At 44.3% G+C, this 16,358-nt stretch overlaps 1 protein-coding gene across 2 annotated transcripts in view; it reads left to right on the top strand.

Annotated features, from left to right (window-relative positions):
• Positions 1–16,358, top strand: part of ZNF704 (zinc finger protein 704) — a 233,163-nt gene that overhangs the window by 201,687 nt on the left and 15,118 nt on the right. For both annotated transcript variants that reach the window (XM_042923611.1, XM_042923612.1), the window contains exons 5-7: positions 7,776–7,876; positions 12,438–12,705; positions 15,851–15,955. In XM_042923611.1, coding sequence (XP_042779545.1) covers positions 7,776–7,876; positions 12,438–12,705; positions 15,851–15,955 — 474 coding nt within the window. The remainder of the gene's footprint in view (positions 1–7,775; positions 7,877–12,437; positions 12,706–15,850; positions 15,956–16,358) is intronic.

Genomic DNA, 16,358 nt, shown 5'->3' with positions numbered 1-16,358 from the left:
ACACAGACATGCACACGCACGTGCACACACATACACACACATACACCTACATACATATAACACCTCAATCGCCATATGAAACATACCCAACGATCTTCACACTTTTCTCTCAGAAAAAGCAACTTGGTATTAACCCCAGGCTGCTGTGTGGTAAAGCGGACAGTAAAGTGATGTTCATGTATCTTCTGGAACATAACTTTCATTGAACTTATTATCCCTAGATGTAATGTAATCTATGTAGATTATTATCTACGTATATCTACATTATCTACATATATCTACATACATCTACATTATCTACATATATCTACATATAACTATGTAACTTATTATCCCTAGATGTAATGTAAAGTATAATGTAATACTTCAAAACTCAGCCATGTTTCCACTCTTGGACATGAAGGTGACCTTCAGCAGTCATCTTGTCAGTCCTGTGGACCAGTCTGGGTTTCTTCAGGAAAACAGAAGCCATTCCATGTATTCCAGATACGAAAAAATTCAAAAGCAGGGTTGAGCCTTGCCATGGGAAGGGCAAGCAGAGAAAAGATGAGGGAAGCCTTGGCCAGAGATCTCAGCCTGTTGCCCCAAAGCAGCTGGCGTCCGAGACAGTCTGGAAACCGCTGCGAAGGTCACACCTCCAGGAAGCTGTCTCCAGCCTTCATAGCCTACTGCACCAAAGTTGGGTGATTCTGAAGAGCTTGCCTGGAAGCTGCTGAGGAGCTCACATCAGGCGTGTTTGAGATCCCAGGAGTCTGCCTGTAACCGCTGAGAGCTTCACTCCTGCAGGGTTGTTGGGAGTGTGAAACTAGGCACATGTATGGAAGACCCTAGCACAGTGTGGTTCCCAGCCAAGGGTGGCCTCGTCTCCCTCGGACATCCTCCTCTGTAAACGTCTTTCTGTTAGAGCTGCGAGGGGCAGCTGGGGCAGAAGCACTGAAGGGCACGTTCAGACTCGGCCCTGCGATTGCCCCAGCAACTTTGCTTGGTTTGGCCTCCTTGGGAGAGCTAGGACCCATGTGGCAACTTGGGTGACGTTTACTTAGCTATTTTTTCCTGTCCTCTCCCTCCCATGGCTTGTTTTTTCTTTTCATGTAACAGTGAGTAGTCTGTTTGTAGACAAAGGATTTGTTTCCATTGGATGTCGTTAGGGGACTTTGAAAAGTACTTACCCACTATTTAAGGGGCCCCATGGTTTGACACGAGAACATCCTTCACCTACGTAGAGAGAAGCCACTTGATTTCATTCAAGTTGAGATATCCTTTTAATATACTGTTATTCTCCCAAATTAGTCAAGCAAGTGTGATAGGGTGACTCCATTTTTAAATAACTTTTAAAAATTAAAAGTAGGATAATTTTTACATTTGCAGATTAATGTAAAAATAAGATCCCCCTCCCCAATATTTCCACCATGGCGTAGTACATTTTTATTTGCAGGACATATCCTCTCCTCAAAAAAGATAATGTTCAGATACTTTTATGAGCTGCTTTTCCCCTGTATCAGTCAAGGTTCGGGCAGAAAACAGGTGCTGTACTCAAGTGGAACAATTGAGAAGAGTTTAATAAAGAAGCTATTGACAAAGGTGTAGACAGGGTTCGGAGACATCAGGAGAAGTTACCCCAAAAGCTAACAACATTACCACCCCTAAGCCTGAAGAGGCAAATAAACAGAGAGGTTTCCAGAACCCAGGGGGTTACCAAAACTCCGAAAATACCAACAGAAGTGTTAGTTTTTGGAGAAGAAATGGAGCCACTGCCCACCTGTGGCCAGGCAGACAGGAAGTTGAGGGAATCCATACCCTCTTGCCTTTCAGTCTCTTCCCTTTGCTTGCCCGCCTTCTGTCAGTCCTTCCATTGGCCAGACTCAACCAGAAACCAGTTGGCCAGGGTACCCGCTGATGAAGGTCAGCCTCCAGGCACTGAGTGGGGTGGAGGGTGGAGGATGGTGTGGGCCTGCACTAGGAGCTTGTTTTTTCACATCAAAGAAGTTTTTCTTACAACTTCATTTTTAAGGCTCCTTAATATTCAGTTATATGGAATTAATTTAACCAGTCATCTGATAATCCCCTCAGCAATCTTGGCATTATTTCTGATTTCTCGCTGGTCTAAAAATCAGTGCCGTGAGCATCTTTATACACGTCTTTGGAGACATTTCAAATGACTTTCTTAGGATAGAGCCCCTAAAAGTTGATATTGGGTCAAAACGATAGATGTTTTCAAAGCTTCATCTGTATTGCTCTTAAATTTAGAGATAGCAAATATCTGTGCATGGGTAAATTATGAGGGCAGGGTTCTGGCAGGTTGGGATAAAATGGGATAATGAATGAAAGATGTCATTCAAAGGAAATGCCAAAAAGAAGAGGTAGAAGGGAAATCAGGGCTTTCCCTCTGTGAAGGAGTTTGGGGTTGCCCCCTCCCAAAACCCAGTTAAAGGTCTCCCCACTATGTGTAATTATGTTTCTGAGTTTGCGTTTGTAACCACCTTGCAAATCAGCAGGAACTTTCTCTATGCTTCTGGAGTATAATACTGCATAAAGTCCTCCCAATTGCTTATGCTAATGACCCAAATCATTGTAAATTAGACAATCATTTTTCCTGCTGCACATTTTCTGTTTTCTTCTGGTGAACTTAGACCTTCCTTGAGTACTGAGCATTGCAGGGGGTGTAAGTCTGGAAGAAAAAATTACTGTATGGAGTGAAAAGAAAACCATCTATAATTCAGTGTGCACCATGCCTGCCATGGGCCTGTGCTAAGAAGTTAATTTACAGCCAGATAAGATCATCAGGTGGTAATCACACTGGGAAATCTTCTGGAATTTCACAGAATAATGATCTTTTGGATAAACATTCTTTGAACATAGAGTATTTACTAATAGCTTCCAAAATGCTTAAGTAAATTAAGATGTCTCAAATACGGCTCATTGCCGTGGGCCCCAAAATGCAACTTTCCCAAGATTCAGCACAGCCAATACTAATTAATAAGTTATGCTAGGCACAGGAGTAGAGTGTTGGGCAAGAAGTCATGGCTCCTACTCTCAGAGAGCTTACGTGATAAAAACTGGCCTATCCCCAGCGTTTCTCTTAGAAACCCAGCAAAAGAACAAAGCAAGGAGGAAGCAAAGTTGATCATTTTTCATATGCATTACCTAATTTTTCTGGGCAACTGATTCCTGGGGAGCCCATACCAGAGACCCAAAAAGTGAGAATCTAATTGAGGAGATGATACTCAAAACAATTGTGATTGGTGGTTATCTTAATTCTGAGAAATTTAGAAAGGATATTGGTCATCTTCATTGTAATTTTTGGATTTGATCTCTGTATCAGCTGTTTTCTCCTGACTAAGGAAAGGAATTATACCAATGATATTTATTTTTCTACAATTTGTATTAAGCTTTACTGCTTATCAATTAAAAAAAAAAAAACAAAAAAAACAAGTGTTCGGGGCACCTGGGTGGCTCAGTTGGTTGAACATGCAACTCTTGATTTTGCCTCAGTTCATGATCCCAGGGTCATGGAATTGAGCCCTGTGTTGGGCTCCGCCTTGGGCATGGAGCCTGCTTCCTCTCCTCTCCTTTCCTCCCCTCCCCTCCCCTCCCCTCCCCTCCCCTCTCCTCCACTCCCCTTCCATGCCCCTCCCCTCCCCTTCCCCCCCACCTCTGCCCCTCTCCCCTGTTCATGCTCCCTCTCTCTCTCTAAAAGGAAAAAAAAGTGTTTGACATATTACTGCAAGGACTGGGAAAGCAATCTTATAAATAATACTTGTTCTGGCACAAAAATACCAGAGTGATAGTCATTTCCTAAAACAATCAGCAATTTGAACCTTTAAAATAATTCCTAATATGCAGAAGGAATTTGGCTCTGTATGTTGCACAATACTATTACATTAATTACGAAAGCCTTTATCTAACTGACCAATTGGTGGAACCATCAAAGGACACTGGGTAAGTTTCCTAACTTTTTGGATTCTTGCTTCCCCCCATGAAAATGAAAATAGTATCACATGCCTTGCCTGGTCCTTTCCCACTCTCTAAAGCAGCCATTTCAGCCTCGTCTGCTCTCACACAGCCTCCCCACTTTGCCCTTAGATTTGACCTCACTTCCTACCTCACTGAAAAATTAGAAGCATTCAGACAGGAATGCTTTTTTTTTTTTTTTTTTTTTTTTTATCAGCAAACTAACTGAATCTACATCCATCACTTGGTCTTTCTTTTCAGGGCAACCCTACCACTGTGCGAGGGGTTGCTAATGCTGAATCCTCTTTCTTTTTCAGGATCTCACCCTGTAGTTATCCCCCGCATCTCGACTACATTGTCTGTCCCTCCTTCCTTTGCAACTGTGACCATCAACATAAAAACTCAATTGAGTATGACTCATTTTTACAAGCTCTCCGTTTACTGCTCTCATATCAGCCACCTTTCTTGAAAAGGTGGCACTTACTCTCTTTACTTCTTTATTATTTTTAAATTTATTTTTATTTTAGAGAAAGCACGAGCAGGAGAGGGGGGCAGAGAGAGAATATTAAGCAGGCTCCACTCTCCGTGTGGAGCCCAGTGCAGGGCTTGATCCCACAACCCTGGCATCATGACCTGAGCTGAAATCAAGAGTCAGATGCTCAATCAACTGAGCCACTCAGGCACCCCTCTCTCCACTTCTTTAAATCCCACTTATTCTCCAGCCATGGCGGTTGGACTTCATCCCACTACTCTGAGAAACCTGCTCTTGTCTGGGCCACTGACAGCCTCCATGTATCGAATCCACAGGACTCTTCCCAGTCCTTGTTCAACACAGTTGGCCACATGTTCCTTCTTGAACAGTCTTCTGACTGTGCAGTAATACCACACTGTCTTGATTCTCCCTCTCTCTCTCTCTTTCTGCTCCTGCTCTATCTCCAATAAGAAATACCGGATGCTGTAAAGTCCTGGGCCTTCTAATTATCTGTACCTTCATTTTTGCCTAGATGATCTCATCCAGACCTGAGTTTTAAGTGATCCTTTGGCTGCTGACTCCAAATTCAAATTTGTATCTCTCGCCCTGACTTTCCCTAAGTTCCAGGCTCATATGTCCAGTGTCCTACTTGCCACCTTCTCTTGATCTATAGTAGGTATCTCTAAGTTAACATACTCAAAACAGAACAACAATTTGCCTAGCTACGGAAGTCATCTTTAATACCCTCCCTTTTAGGGGCACCTGGGTCGCTTCGTCGGTTAGGTGTCCGCTCTTGATTTGGGATCAGGTCATGATCTCACAGTTCGTGAGTTCCAGCCCCACATCCATGTCCGTGCACATTGGTGTCGGCACAGAGCCTGCTTGGGATTCTCTGTCTCCCTCTCTCTCTGTCCCTCCCCTGCTCACGCTCTTTCTCTCTCTCAAAATAAATAAACAAACTTGTAAAAAATAACAATAAAGTCTCCTAAGTATGCATTTGCTTCTCAGCTTCCTTCAGGCCCCTCTTCAGCTCCAGCTCCACCTCTCTGTAGCTTCAGCTCCTCCGTAGCTCAGCCCTGCCCATTCCCACTGCGAGCATCCCCGCACTGCGTGTGGGGCCCCAGTGCCAAGACAGGAGTGGCTGGGTTGCTGCGCCATGAATGCCAGCCCCCTGGGAGGAGCCTCTGGGACGCAGCGGGCTCCTGGGTCACAACGCCCACAGGGAGAGCGGGCTTCTCCTGCTGCTGCTCTTCTGCTCTAGCGGACCGCAGCCGTGGGCTGCTGTGATTTGTCCTCTACTTGCCATGCTGAAAGTGGCCAGTCCCCAACACACAGAATCGTCCTCAGTTCTGGAAATTTCCAAGTGTCTTCTCAACTGAGAAACAGAAAAAGTCTTCCGTGAGGGTGGCTGTCTGGATCAGGATACTAATCCCATCAGTAATACCTGAATAAGTCATCTTCTAAACGTGTAAATGATTGCTCACAGAACAGGGCGAACACTGGTGGGCCCCACAAGCACTTGACGGCAGAAATCCTGCTGGACTCCTAAACAAGTCTACATCAATTTCATCAGTTCAGGAAAGGTACCACCACTACTGTGTTTATTGGTAAGGGTAGGCTTCCTGTTGGAACAGCCTATTTCCAAACCTCAGTGGCTTAACACCATAAAGGTTTATTTATTTTGTGTGTCACAGTCCAATCAGCTCAGTGGGAGTGGTGAAGGGAGTGTCTCTGTTCCCCACGGTCCTCTAGGGACCCACGCTCCTTCCTCCTAATGCAGGGGTTCTTAACTTGGAGTCTATAAGTGCCCAGAAGGGTGGGCAGAATTCAGGGGGTCTGGGAACTTGGAGTGGGGGGAAAAGTGTATCTTTATCGTCATTGACCTCTTAACTATGACTCAGCATTTCCTGCAGTTATGACTGATGGCATCCAACCACGGTATTAGTGCCGCCTGTGACTTTACTACCAATAGAAATCATAGATGTTTTCATATCACATGATAATTTTAGGAGACATCATGAAATCTCATTTAAGCTTAACACCACTTTGAAATTATGGTAGCTATTAGACTCACCTCCAGATCTTGTTATTTAATATGATACGTAAAGAGCACATACAGTTCCATATCACAAAATACTTTTCGTATTTTGGTAACTGTATTTCACTCTGCTGGCTCTTCTTTGTAATTCTACGTTTTATTTTAAGTGTTAAAAAATGCTGCTTTGAGAAGGGGCCCATAGGTTTAATGAGGTTGCCAAAAGGGTTCATAGCAAAGAGAAATTTAAGGACCCCTGATCGAGTGGTTCTGCTGTCCCCCAGGCCTCAAGTGTCCTCTGCATCTAGTCAGCAGCCTGTGCTCGGAGGCACTGGAGGAATATGCAGCACTTCTGCCCATATCCCATTGGTCCTGATTCAGTCACATGACTCCACCTGACTGCAAGGGAGGCTGGGAAATGAGGTCTAGCTGTGTGCCCAGAAGGAAAAGGAAACGGGGCTTGATGAGCACACAGAAGTGACTGTCACCATGGCCATGGGAATAATCAGCAAAGCGGCAGCATCCTGATGACAAGGGCCCTCTCAGGAGAAAACTAATTTCCTGTCAAATTCATTTCAGGAAGCATAATCATAACACCATAACAACTGTCATTGGTTGAATGATTATTCCTGTTGATGTTGTGCTAAATGATTCACTTTCATGACCTCATTTAATCCCATAATAACCCTATGAGACAGGTACTATTATTGTTCCTACTTGATAAAATAAGGAAACTAAGGGCTTGAGAAAGTAAATCCCAAATCAGTGCTCTCAATCACTGTGCTGGACTATTGGGAAAATGCTGAGACCCTTGTACAAGAAGGTGGCATTGTGCCCTAGTGGAAAGGACAGTTCCTCGAGCTGAACTCACTGGATTCCCAGCTTTGCTAGGAGCTGATTTATTGACTGGGCACAATTTACTGAAGCTCTCTGTGAGTCTATAAAATGCTGGTTATAAGGTTATCCATCTCTTAGTATTAAATGAGATACTCTTTTTAACAGCGCTTGGCACAGGGTAAGTGCTCAATTAATGTTAGATACAGTCATTAACACCACTGTGACCACCTTAGTGAAACCGAACTAAATATTCAGGGGAGCTTGGTATCTGTCAAGGATGCAGGAAAATGTCTGAAGTCACCAAGATCCTCACCAGCTTTGGGGGCATGGTGGTTCCTAGAATGGTGCGCTGAGTTAGAAGAAAGGTGATGGGAAGTTGTTACTTTTCTAATGGAGGGGGGTGGGGAATGTGTTGAGATGAAAGAAAGAAAATACTGATGGGTTAGTTATCATTTTAATGTAACTCTGTCCTGTTTATAGAATTCTATGAAGGTGATGTTCAAATGCCTCTGGAAAAACTGTGGGAAAGTGCTGAGCACCGCAGCAGGTATCCAGAAACACATAAGGACCATTCATCTTGGGTAAGGCAACCCTCCCTTCAGAGCCTGATGTAGTCTCCAGGAGTTCAGTCTAAGGCCCCCTGCACTCAGAAATTATATACCACACTCTTCCTTAAAAGTTCTGAACACAGGAATAGAGACTGGGCTTGGTTGGTCTTCCTAATCAGTGTGGAGAGGGCCACTTAGATAATATAGGCCTGTGTGGCACAGTGGAAAGAAAATGTTTTAAACTTGCAAAGCCTCCCTAATTTACTTACTAAGTGATTTTAGGCAAGTCACTTCTCAGAGCCTCAGTTCCCTCTGAAAATGAGGCTAATAGTAATATCAGCCCAGCAAGGTCATGGGTAAGGGTCAAAAAATAAAATGTACCTGAGAGTGACTTATAAAATATAAAACACTAGGTAGGGTAGGTTCATTGGACCCGCTGAAACTGTCAAGTTAAATGTGCATTTTTCCCCAATGGAGAGTATTGGTGACTTTGAGCCTGAGAAGTACATATGTGTGTGTGTGTGTGTGTGTGTGTGTGTGTGTGTGTGTGTGTATTATACATATATAATTATACATGTATAATACACACACACACACACACATACACACACACACACACACACACTAAAAAGAGGTTAAGAACCACTGTGTCAATCAGTGCTGTGGTTTCTGTTCTCATGATGCCTGATGACTTGGCTCCATCATTTTCTGTTGCTCAAATAAGCCCTTTATTTGTACAATCTATGCTTTTCCTTGTGTTATGTAAAAACCTTTCTAAGGAAGGAGAACACAAAGTTTCCAGCAGCAGAGATTAGGGGTCACACCAGAGGGACAGTGGACCTTCAGCAGTCTTGTCATTTATTCTCTGGGTCTCCTGCCCAAGGACCTCAGACTTGGAAGGGACCTCGGGAGGCCGTAAGTCATAGTGTGCACAACACAAATCGAAACACATGACCAACTCCCCAGGTGCTTGGACAAAGAAGTCCTTTCAACAAGATGAATGTTGAGAAATAAACACTATAGTCACTTTGCCCAACAAGGGATAAATTTAGGAAATGCAGCATCCATAAAAAAAAGAAAACAAAGTGGGTTCTTAGGTGATTGCGCTGATCTGTGCAGGCGAGTTCCTTCAGTGACTGTGGAGAGGAGCAGGGACCCACCACACTCACGGGTAGCGCTGATGTTCGGGGACACCGCCAAGCCCTTCCAGGGCACAGCGCACAGATCGCCAAGTGCCGTGTGTGTGGCGCAGCGAGGCCGGGCTTCTGCTCCCCTCACCAGAGGGTCCAGCTTCACCCTCCAAGAAATACCACACTGAAACGCTGCAGGGCAGAACGCCCTCATTCCTGTTGCTGAAGTCTCCAGGGAAGGAAATTCTGCAGTGTCTCCCCTCAAACCTCACTGTCAGGACAACTCATAATGTAAATAGCTCAGAGTTATTTAAAGGTTTAGAAAAAAACTTCCCGAAGCTATAATCAGGAGCTAGGGTATTTGTTTTAAAGTCCATCTGCCCAGAAAATTGAATCCAATTCAATTCATGTACCTCACAGAAGCACATGCCATATAGATGTATTTATAGACTGTGAGTGGCATCTCACGATTTTTCTTTGGGTCCCCAGGCTGCTCTCATGGTGGGTAAAGTTAAAAATGCAGCCACTGTATTTGCTTCCCTAGGATTCCCTTTTTACTCCGTGCTCTTAAAATTGCCTTGATGAATTAGAATTCACCACCCCGCCAGCCGCTGCACAGGAATGGGCCTGGGTTGGCAGGACACTAGGGCCAGTCTGTGTCTGTGAAGCCTGAGTCTAAGCTCTCTCCTGGCCTGGGAGAGGGACATCACCTTTGCCGTAATCCAGGAGCTCAATTATGTGATGCCGGATGATGGAATCGTTTTAATGCAGGTTGGATGGCAGGGAGGGAGGGGAGCATCCCACAGCACCCCCAAAACACATATGCCGTCCCATATTTCTGGGGTGCACACCAAGAGTAGAAGAAGTACAGTGTTTTTCTCTGAAACCTCACTCCACTCTTGCACACCAGGGGCTGATCCTGATTTATCCCCGCGTGGGACACAATTTCCCCCAGGCCCGTGTGTCTATTAGTAGCACTCGGCAGCCAGTAGCAACTTGGCCTGCCCTTTACTGGAAAGGAAGTGGGGACAGGAATAGAACAGGCACACATTCTTGGGCCCACTCTCTGGGGTCTTTAATGGTATGCTTGTCAGAAAGCCAAGGCCTGCCAGACCTGGTGCAGCCCAGAGGCACCTCCCCAGACGCCTCAGCCCGAGAGCTCAGGGGAGATGGGGCAAGGCCGAGAGAAGCCGCTGATCTGACCGAGCGGAGAGGCCAAGGTGAAGGGCAGATTTTTATTCTAGGTTCTGTAGAGGGCTTGCCAGTGGGGGGAAAAGTTGATTCCAAGTCAGTGATCTACTCCTGGTGGATATGTTCAGGAAATTTGGGGATACCTCGTGGAAGGGAGGTAGAGGCCATCCTATAAAACTAGGTTGCTGGGTGTATACCGCTTCCCTAGAAGTTGACAAATCGGATAAGTCTTTTCCAAGGTTATGGACAGTTATTTTATTTTACTCAAAACTTTCTGTGGACGAGTACAATTTCTGGTGTCTCAGGGAGAACTTTTTTTTTTTTTTTTTTTTTTAGTTTTTTTTAAATGTTTATTTATTTTTGAGAGAGAGAGAGACAGAGCATGAACGGGGGAGGGTCAGAGAGAGAGGGAGACACAGAATCTGAAACAGGCTCCAGGCTCTGAGCTGTCAGCACAGAACCCGACGTGGGGCTTGAACTCACGAACCGCAAGATTATGACCTGAGCCGAAGTCGGACGCTTAACCGACTGAGCCACCCAGGTGCCCCTCAGGGAGAACTTTGAAAGCACCAAGAAGATACTTTTCTGGTCGATAGTAAAAATTGAAGCCTTCTGACGTCAGCTTTATTTTAATTTAATAAGCACTTAGTACTTACACTTCTGTGCCCTGTATATTTATTTGCCTAATCCTCACAATAAGCAGGCACTATGACTATCCCCATTTTATCAGTAAAGAGCCTGAAGCACTGGGCCATGGAGTCTGCCAGAATCCCACACACAGCTAGAGGGTTTCAGGATTTGAACCCAGGAGATCTGACTCCAGGATTCATGCTCATAATCGCTGTGCTACAGTATCAGCTTCATCCATTCAACATTTAATAGGCACCTACTCTATGCCAGATACATCAATATGCATGGGGAATGAAATCACAGTGTTAGGGAAGTGATCGAGGGTTTAAAAAAATTACAGAAATGTGCCAAATCATTCAATAAAGTGAATTAAACAGAATGGATACACTTCAACAGGAGCATAGAGGATCTAGCAGTTAGGAGTTAAGTCCTGATTCATAACCTTCAAAATAAAAACCAAATTTGACTCCTGGTCACTTCCATCACCACCTGGTCGCCAGATATTGCAAAGCTCATCTGGATTATTAGTGACAACAGCCTCCTCTCTGGCCTCCTGCTCTTGCCCTCTGTCCACTATTCTCTATACATTAACCTGAGTGATCCTTTTTTTTTAAATGTTTATTATTTTTGAGGTGGGAGGGAGTGAGCGAGAGAGGGGCAGAGAGAAAAGGGGAGGGGCAGAGAGAGAGGGAGACAGAGAATCCAAAGCAGGCTTTCTAGTGGAGAGCCTTATGTGGACCTCAATCAGTGGCCTCAAACTCACCAATGGCCTCATACTCAAACTCACCAACTGTGAGATCATGACCTAAAGTGACATTGGATGCTTAAGGGACTGAGCCACCCAGGCGCCCCAGCTAGAGTGATCTTTTTAAAAAGTGACTTAGGTTCCTCACAACCTCCCCTCTGCCCCCCACCCTGGCTTCTGTCACACTGAGAATAAAATGCAAAGCCATTCCATGGGCTGCAAAACCCTGTGCGATCTTGCCCCTGCCTTTGTTCACTGTCCCCGGTGCCCGGAGCACCAGCCGCTGGCCTCTCTGCCCTCTGTGGAGAACACTGAACCTGCCCACCCCAGGGCCGTGTGGCTGGTCTTCACTGTGTGATCTTCCCATGCATTCTGGTGAGCGTCTCTCCCTGATGTCACTCAGGCCCCTGCTCAAATGTCACTCTTCCAGGAGACTTCCTTCAAACACTCTCTTTAAAAGGATGCCTTCCCCTCATCAGTTACTCTACTAAAGGACACTAAATCTGCTTAATTTTTCTTTCTGGGATCTGTCACTACCTGACATATTCAAAGTGCATTTCCCTCCGGGTTTCTTGTCTGCCTCTCCCACTAGAATGTAAGTTCTATCGAGTCATAGCCTGTGCTTTGTTCATCTTGCTTTCAGAAGACCCTAGAAAAGTGCCTGGACATAATAGATTCTCAATAAATTGCTGAATACTTGATTGATTGAAGGAATTGTTTTAAGAGGTCAAGAAGGCCTCCCTGCAAGTGGACAGTTGAGTGTCACAGGGTAAGTCAGAGTTTGCCAGGCAGACAAGACAGAGGAAAAGCATTCCAGACAGAGGGAACAGCATGTGCAAGATTTCGAGGCAAGAAAGCCAGAGGGGTTTGTGTAATCTTGTCACTTTCTTCACTCTAGACGTGTTGGGGACTCCGACTACAGTGATGGAGAAGAGGACTTCTACTACACTGAGATCAAGCTCAACACAGACTCCGTGGCAGATGGACTGAGCAGCCTGGCCCCGGTCTCACCTTCTCAGTCCCTGGCTTCACCGCCTACTTTCCCCATCCCAGATTCAAGCCGAACAGAAGCTCCTTGTGCCAAAACTGAGACGAAATTGATGACGCCCTTGAGCCGCTCAGCTCCCACCACCCTCTACCTCGTGCACACCGACCATGCTTACCAGGTAACTTGCAAAGGACCGTGAAGGTAATCACCTTGACCCCTGACCAAAAGGAGTAGTGTTCTGACCTGTGAGGGAAGGGTAACCCAGGGGAAAAACAGCATCACGCACGGAGCCCCGTAGCTGAGTTTGTTATTTCTTCTCCTTTTAAAGCCCAGATCTCACACAAAGGGGACCCTAGGGGCTCTTTGGTTCCCCAGTGCTGACTGAAGATCCAGCCCCTTAGAGGTGTTCATAGGATTAAAATCCTTAATACTGTAAAGCTCTCAGAAGGGTCCCTGGCACACTATCTGTTAAACAAAAATAAATAAATAAATGAAAAGGTAAGCATGGAAAAGCTCAGAATGGCCCTGCGCCCCGGATCTGGGACTTCATGCCCTGCCTTCTGAATTGGTAACTAACTCTCATGGATCAGAGCGGTGATTATCAGTGTTCCCCACATCAGCAGTGTCAGCATCACCGGGGAACTTGTTAAAAATCTAAATTCTTGGGACGGCCCCAGACCTACTGGACAGAAGCTAGGGGTGGGGCCCCACCATCTGTATTGTAACAGACCCTCCGGGATCTGCTTCACTCTAAAGTCTGATAAGATCGTAGAGACAAACCCTGCAAACACAGGACGTGGCTCCTTTTCCCCACACAGTTACTCTTTTAAACACTGGTGTGTTTTGAGGGGCCTGGGTGGCTCCTAAGCGTCGGACTTTAGCTCAGGTCACCATCTCACGGTTCGTGGGTTCAAGCCCTGGTGTCAGGCTCTGTGCTGACAGCTCAGAGCCTGGGGCCTGCTTCACATTCTGTGTCTCCCCCTCTCTCTCTGCCCCTCCCCTGCTCATGCTCTCTCTCAGTCTCTCAAAAATAAACAAATGTTATATAAAATTAAAAAATAAACATTGATTTGTTTTAATGACATTTCATAATATTCAGATTTTAAGAGAGCATTTTTTCCATAATTCTCAGACTGCCTTATGCAATATCTTTAAAAAATCTCCTGTCTGTACTTGTTAATTGTGTTCTCCTACCTTTGTTTTATAAACACTTTCCATATGACTGAATAGTATTTGACTAAATCGAGGCACCAAATTTGTTTTAATCGTTCTCTTATTGTTAGGTGTCTACTTTTTAGCCTCTCCAGTCTTTCCACGATCATTACTAACTGTACTGTGAAACCTGTGTGCCAGTACCTTTTTTTTCCCTTCTGAATTCCCAGAAGACTAATTACCGAGTCAGAGGATACAACACGAACAGCTTATGGATCTTGCTGTGTATTGCCAAAATATTTTCCAGTGGTGCCAGTTACAAAACCACTGTCACTAGCACCTGTATTTATAATTATTAAAACTAAACCTGCGGGGGAGGCTTTCAGATATGTATTTAGTAGACTTACACTCAAGAGCAATGGAATACAGCTAATTATTAAAGTAGTAGATGCAGGGGCGCCTGGGTGGCTTGGTCGGTTAAGCGTCCGACTTCGGCTCAGGTCATGATCTCACGGTCCGTGAGTTCGAGCCCCGCGTCGGGCTCTGTGCTGACAGCTCAGAGCCTGGGGCCTGTTTCGGATTCTGTGTTTCCCTCTCTCTCTGACCCTCCCCCGTTCATGCTCTGTCTCTCTCTGTCTCAAAAAATAAATAAACGTTAAAAAAAAAAAAATTTTTTTTAATAAAATAAAAAATAAATGAAGTAGTAGATGCAATAAATCTCATTGGTGACTCTTGTTATGTTGGTCAAAAAGAATAATTTTTCTTGTTTGTCAGTGTTACGTTTAGAAACACTGGCTCAAAATCATGGGCTTGAACCAACTGAAACTATTTTGCTCATCTGTATGACAGTTGGAACATGCAGTAGGTGATCTGAAAGGTCCTTCCCAAACCATTTATTCATAATATTGGGATTTTTCTGTTCGTAGACATTATAAATGTCCAGCATAGAAAATATTATCTTTTTTAATGTTTGTTTATTTTTGACAGAGAAAGAGAGACAGAGCATGAGTGGGGGAGGGGCAGAGAGAGGGAGATACAGAATCCGAAACAGGCTCCAGGCTCTGAGCTGTCAGCACAGAGCCCCACACGGGGCTCGAACTCACAGACAGCAAGATCATGACCTGAGCCGAAGTCAGACATTCAACCGACTGAGCCACCCAGGCGTCCCTAGCGTAGAAAATATTAAAAGCACAAGCAAATAAAGAAAATTCATCCCCTAATCCCAACAACAAGAAAGCCCCTTGGGTAATACTTTTTGTATGTCCTTCAATGTGTTGTGTGTGTGTGTGTGTGTGTGTGTGTGTGTATATATATATATATACACACACTCATTTTTTAAAAAAAAAAAGGAATTTATTGGGGTGCCTGGTGGCTCAGGTGGTTAAGCGTCTGACTTTGGCTCAGGTCACGATCTCGCGGTTTGTGGGTTCAAGCCCTGTGTTGGGCTCCGTGCTGACAGCTCAGAGCCTGGAGCCTCCTTTGGATTTTGTGTCTTCCTCTCTCTCTGCCCCTCCCCCACTCACACTCTGTCTCTCTCTCTCCTTCAAAAATAAATACACATTAAAAAAAATTTTTTTAATGTGAAAAAAAAAGGAATTTATTGTAGTACTGTTTCTCTTGTGCTTTGTTTTTGCCGTTTAATATAGAATGAACATTTTCCCATGCCAGTGGGTATTCTTCAACAACATCAGGCTCTGCGGGTATATTACCCACTTCCCTATTATTGGACATTTACGTTTCCAGTTGTTTGCATAATACATAGTTCAGCAGTGACCATCCTCATAAAAATTAAAAAATTACCCTCCTGAAATGTTGTACCAATTTACAAACCCAGCATCACTGTATAAAACTATTTCCCAATTTGATAGTGAGGCATTGTGTTTTTCACACAAATAGTTATATGTTCTAAAATAAGTATATGTATGTATAATAAAATCTGTTTTCAGAAATAATCAAAAACCTTCTCCTTTTATTCCTTAGACTGCCAAGACACATAAAAAGTTGATTTCTAGCTATTCTCTTTGACTATGTTTAATCTCCTCCTGTTGGATATTTAGTCTAAGTTATTAATACAGCTGAAATCATGTTTGAGGCCCTACCTAGGCAATGATGGCTTAAGACTCTGAGGAAAAATGTTCTTTCATAACAGTGTTCTGTTTTCTGTGTAACAGGCCACGCCCCCTGTGACCATTCCAGGGTCGGCCAAGTTCACCCCCAACGGCAGCAGCTTCAGCATTTCTTGGCAGTCTCCTCCAGTTACCTTCACAGGCATTCCAGTAAGTAGAAAAATAAAAAGCCAGAAATCTGGTCAAAGCTGAACATAAATTTGGAGAACAAATTGTCAAAACACGCAAGGAAACGGCAAAACTCACAATGCCAGAAGTACTCTATATCTTTTTTAATTTTTTTTATTTTCCATAATTTACTTATTTTTTATAATTTACATCCAAGTTAGTTGGCACATGGTGTAGCAATGATTTCAGGAGTAGATTCCTTAAGCCCCTTACCCATTTAGCCCATCGCCCCTCCCACAACCCCTCCAGCAGCCCTGTTTGTTCTGTATATTTAAGAGTCTCTTATGTTTTATCCCCCTCCCTGTTTTTATATTATTTTTGTTTCCCTTCCCTTATGGTCATCTGTTCTGTGTCTTAAAGTCCTCATATGAGTGAAGTGATATGA

The sequence above is a fragment of the Panthera leo genome, chromosome F2 (genome assembly GCF_018350215.1).
Source record: "Panthera leo isolate Ple1 chromosome F2, P.leo_Ple1_pat1.1, whole genome shotgun sequence".
NCBI lineage: Eukaryota > Metazoa > Chordata > Mammalia > Carnivora > Felidae > Panthera > Panthera leo.
This window is presented reverse-complemented; position numbering and strand designations above follow the sequence as displayed.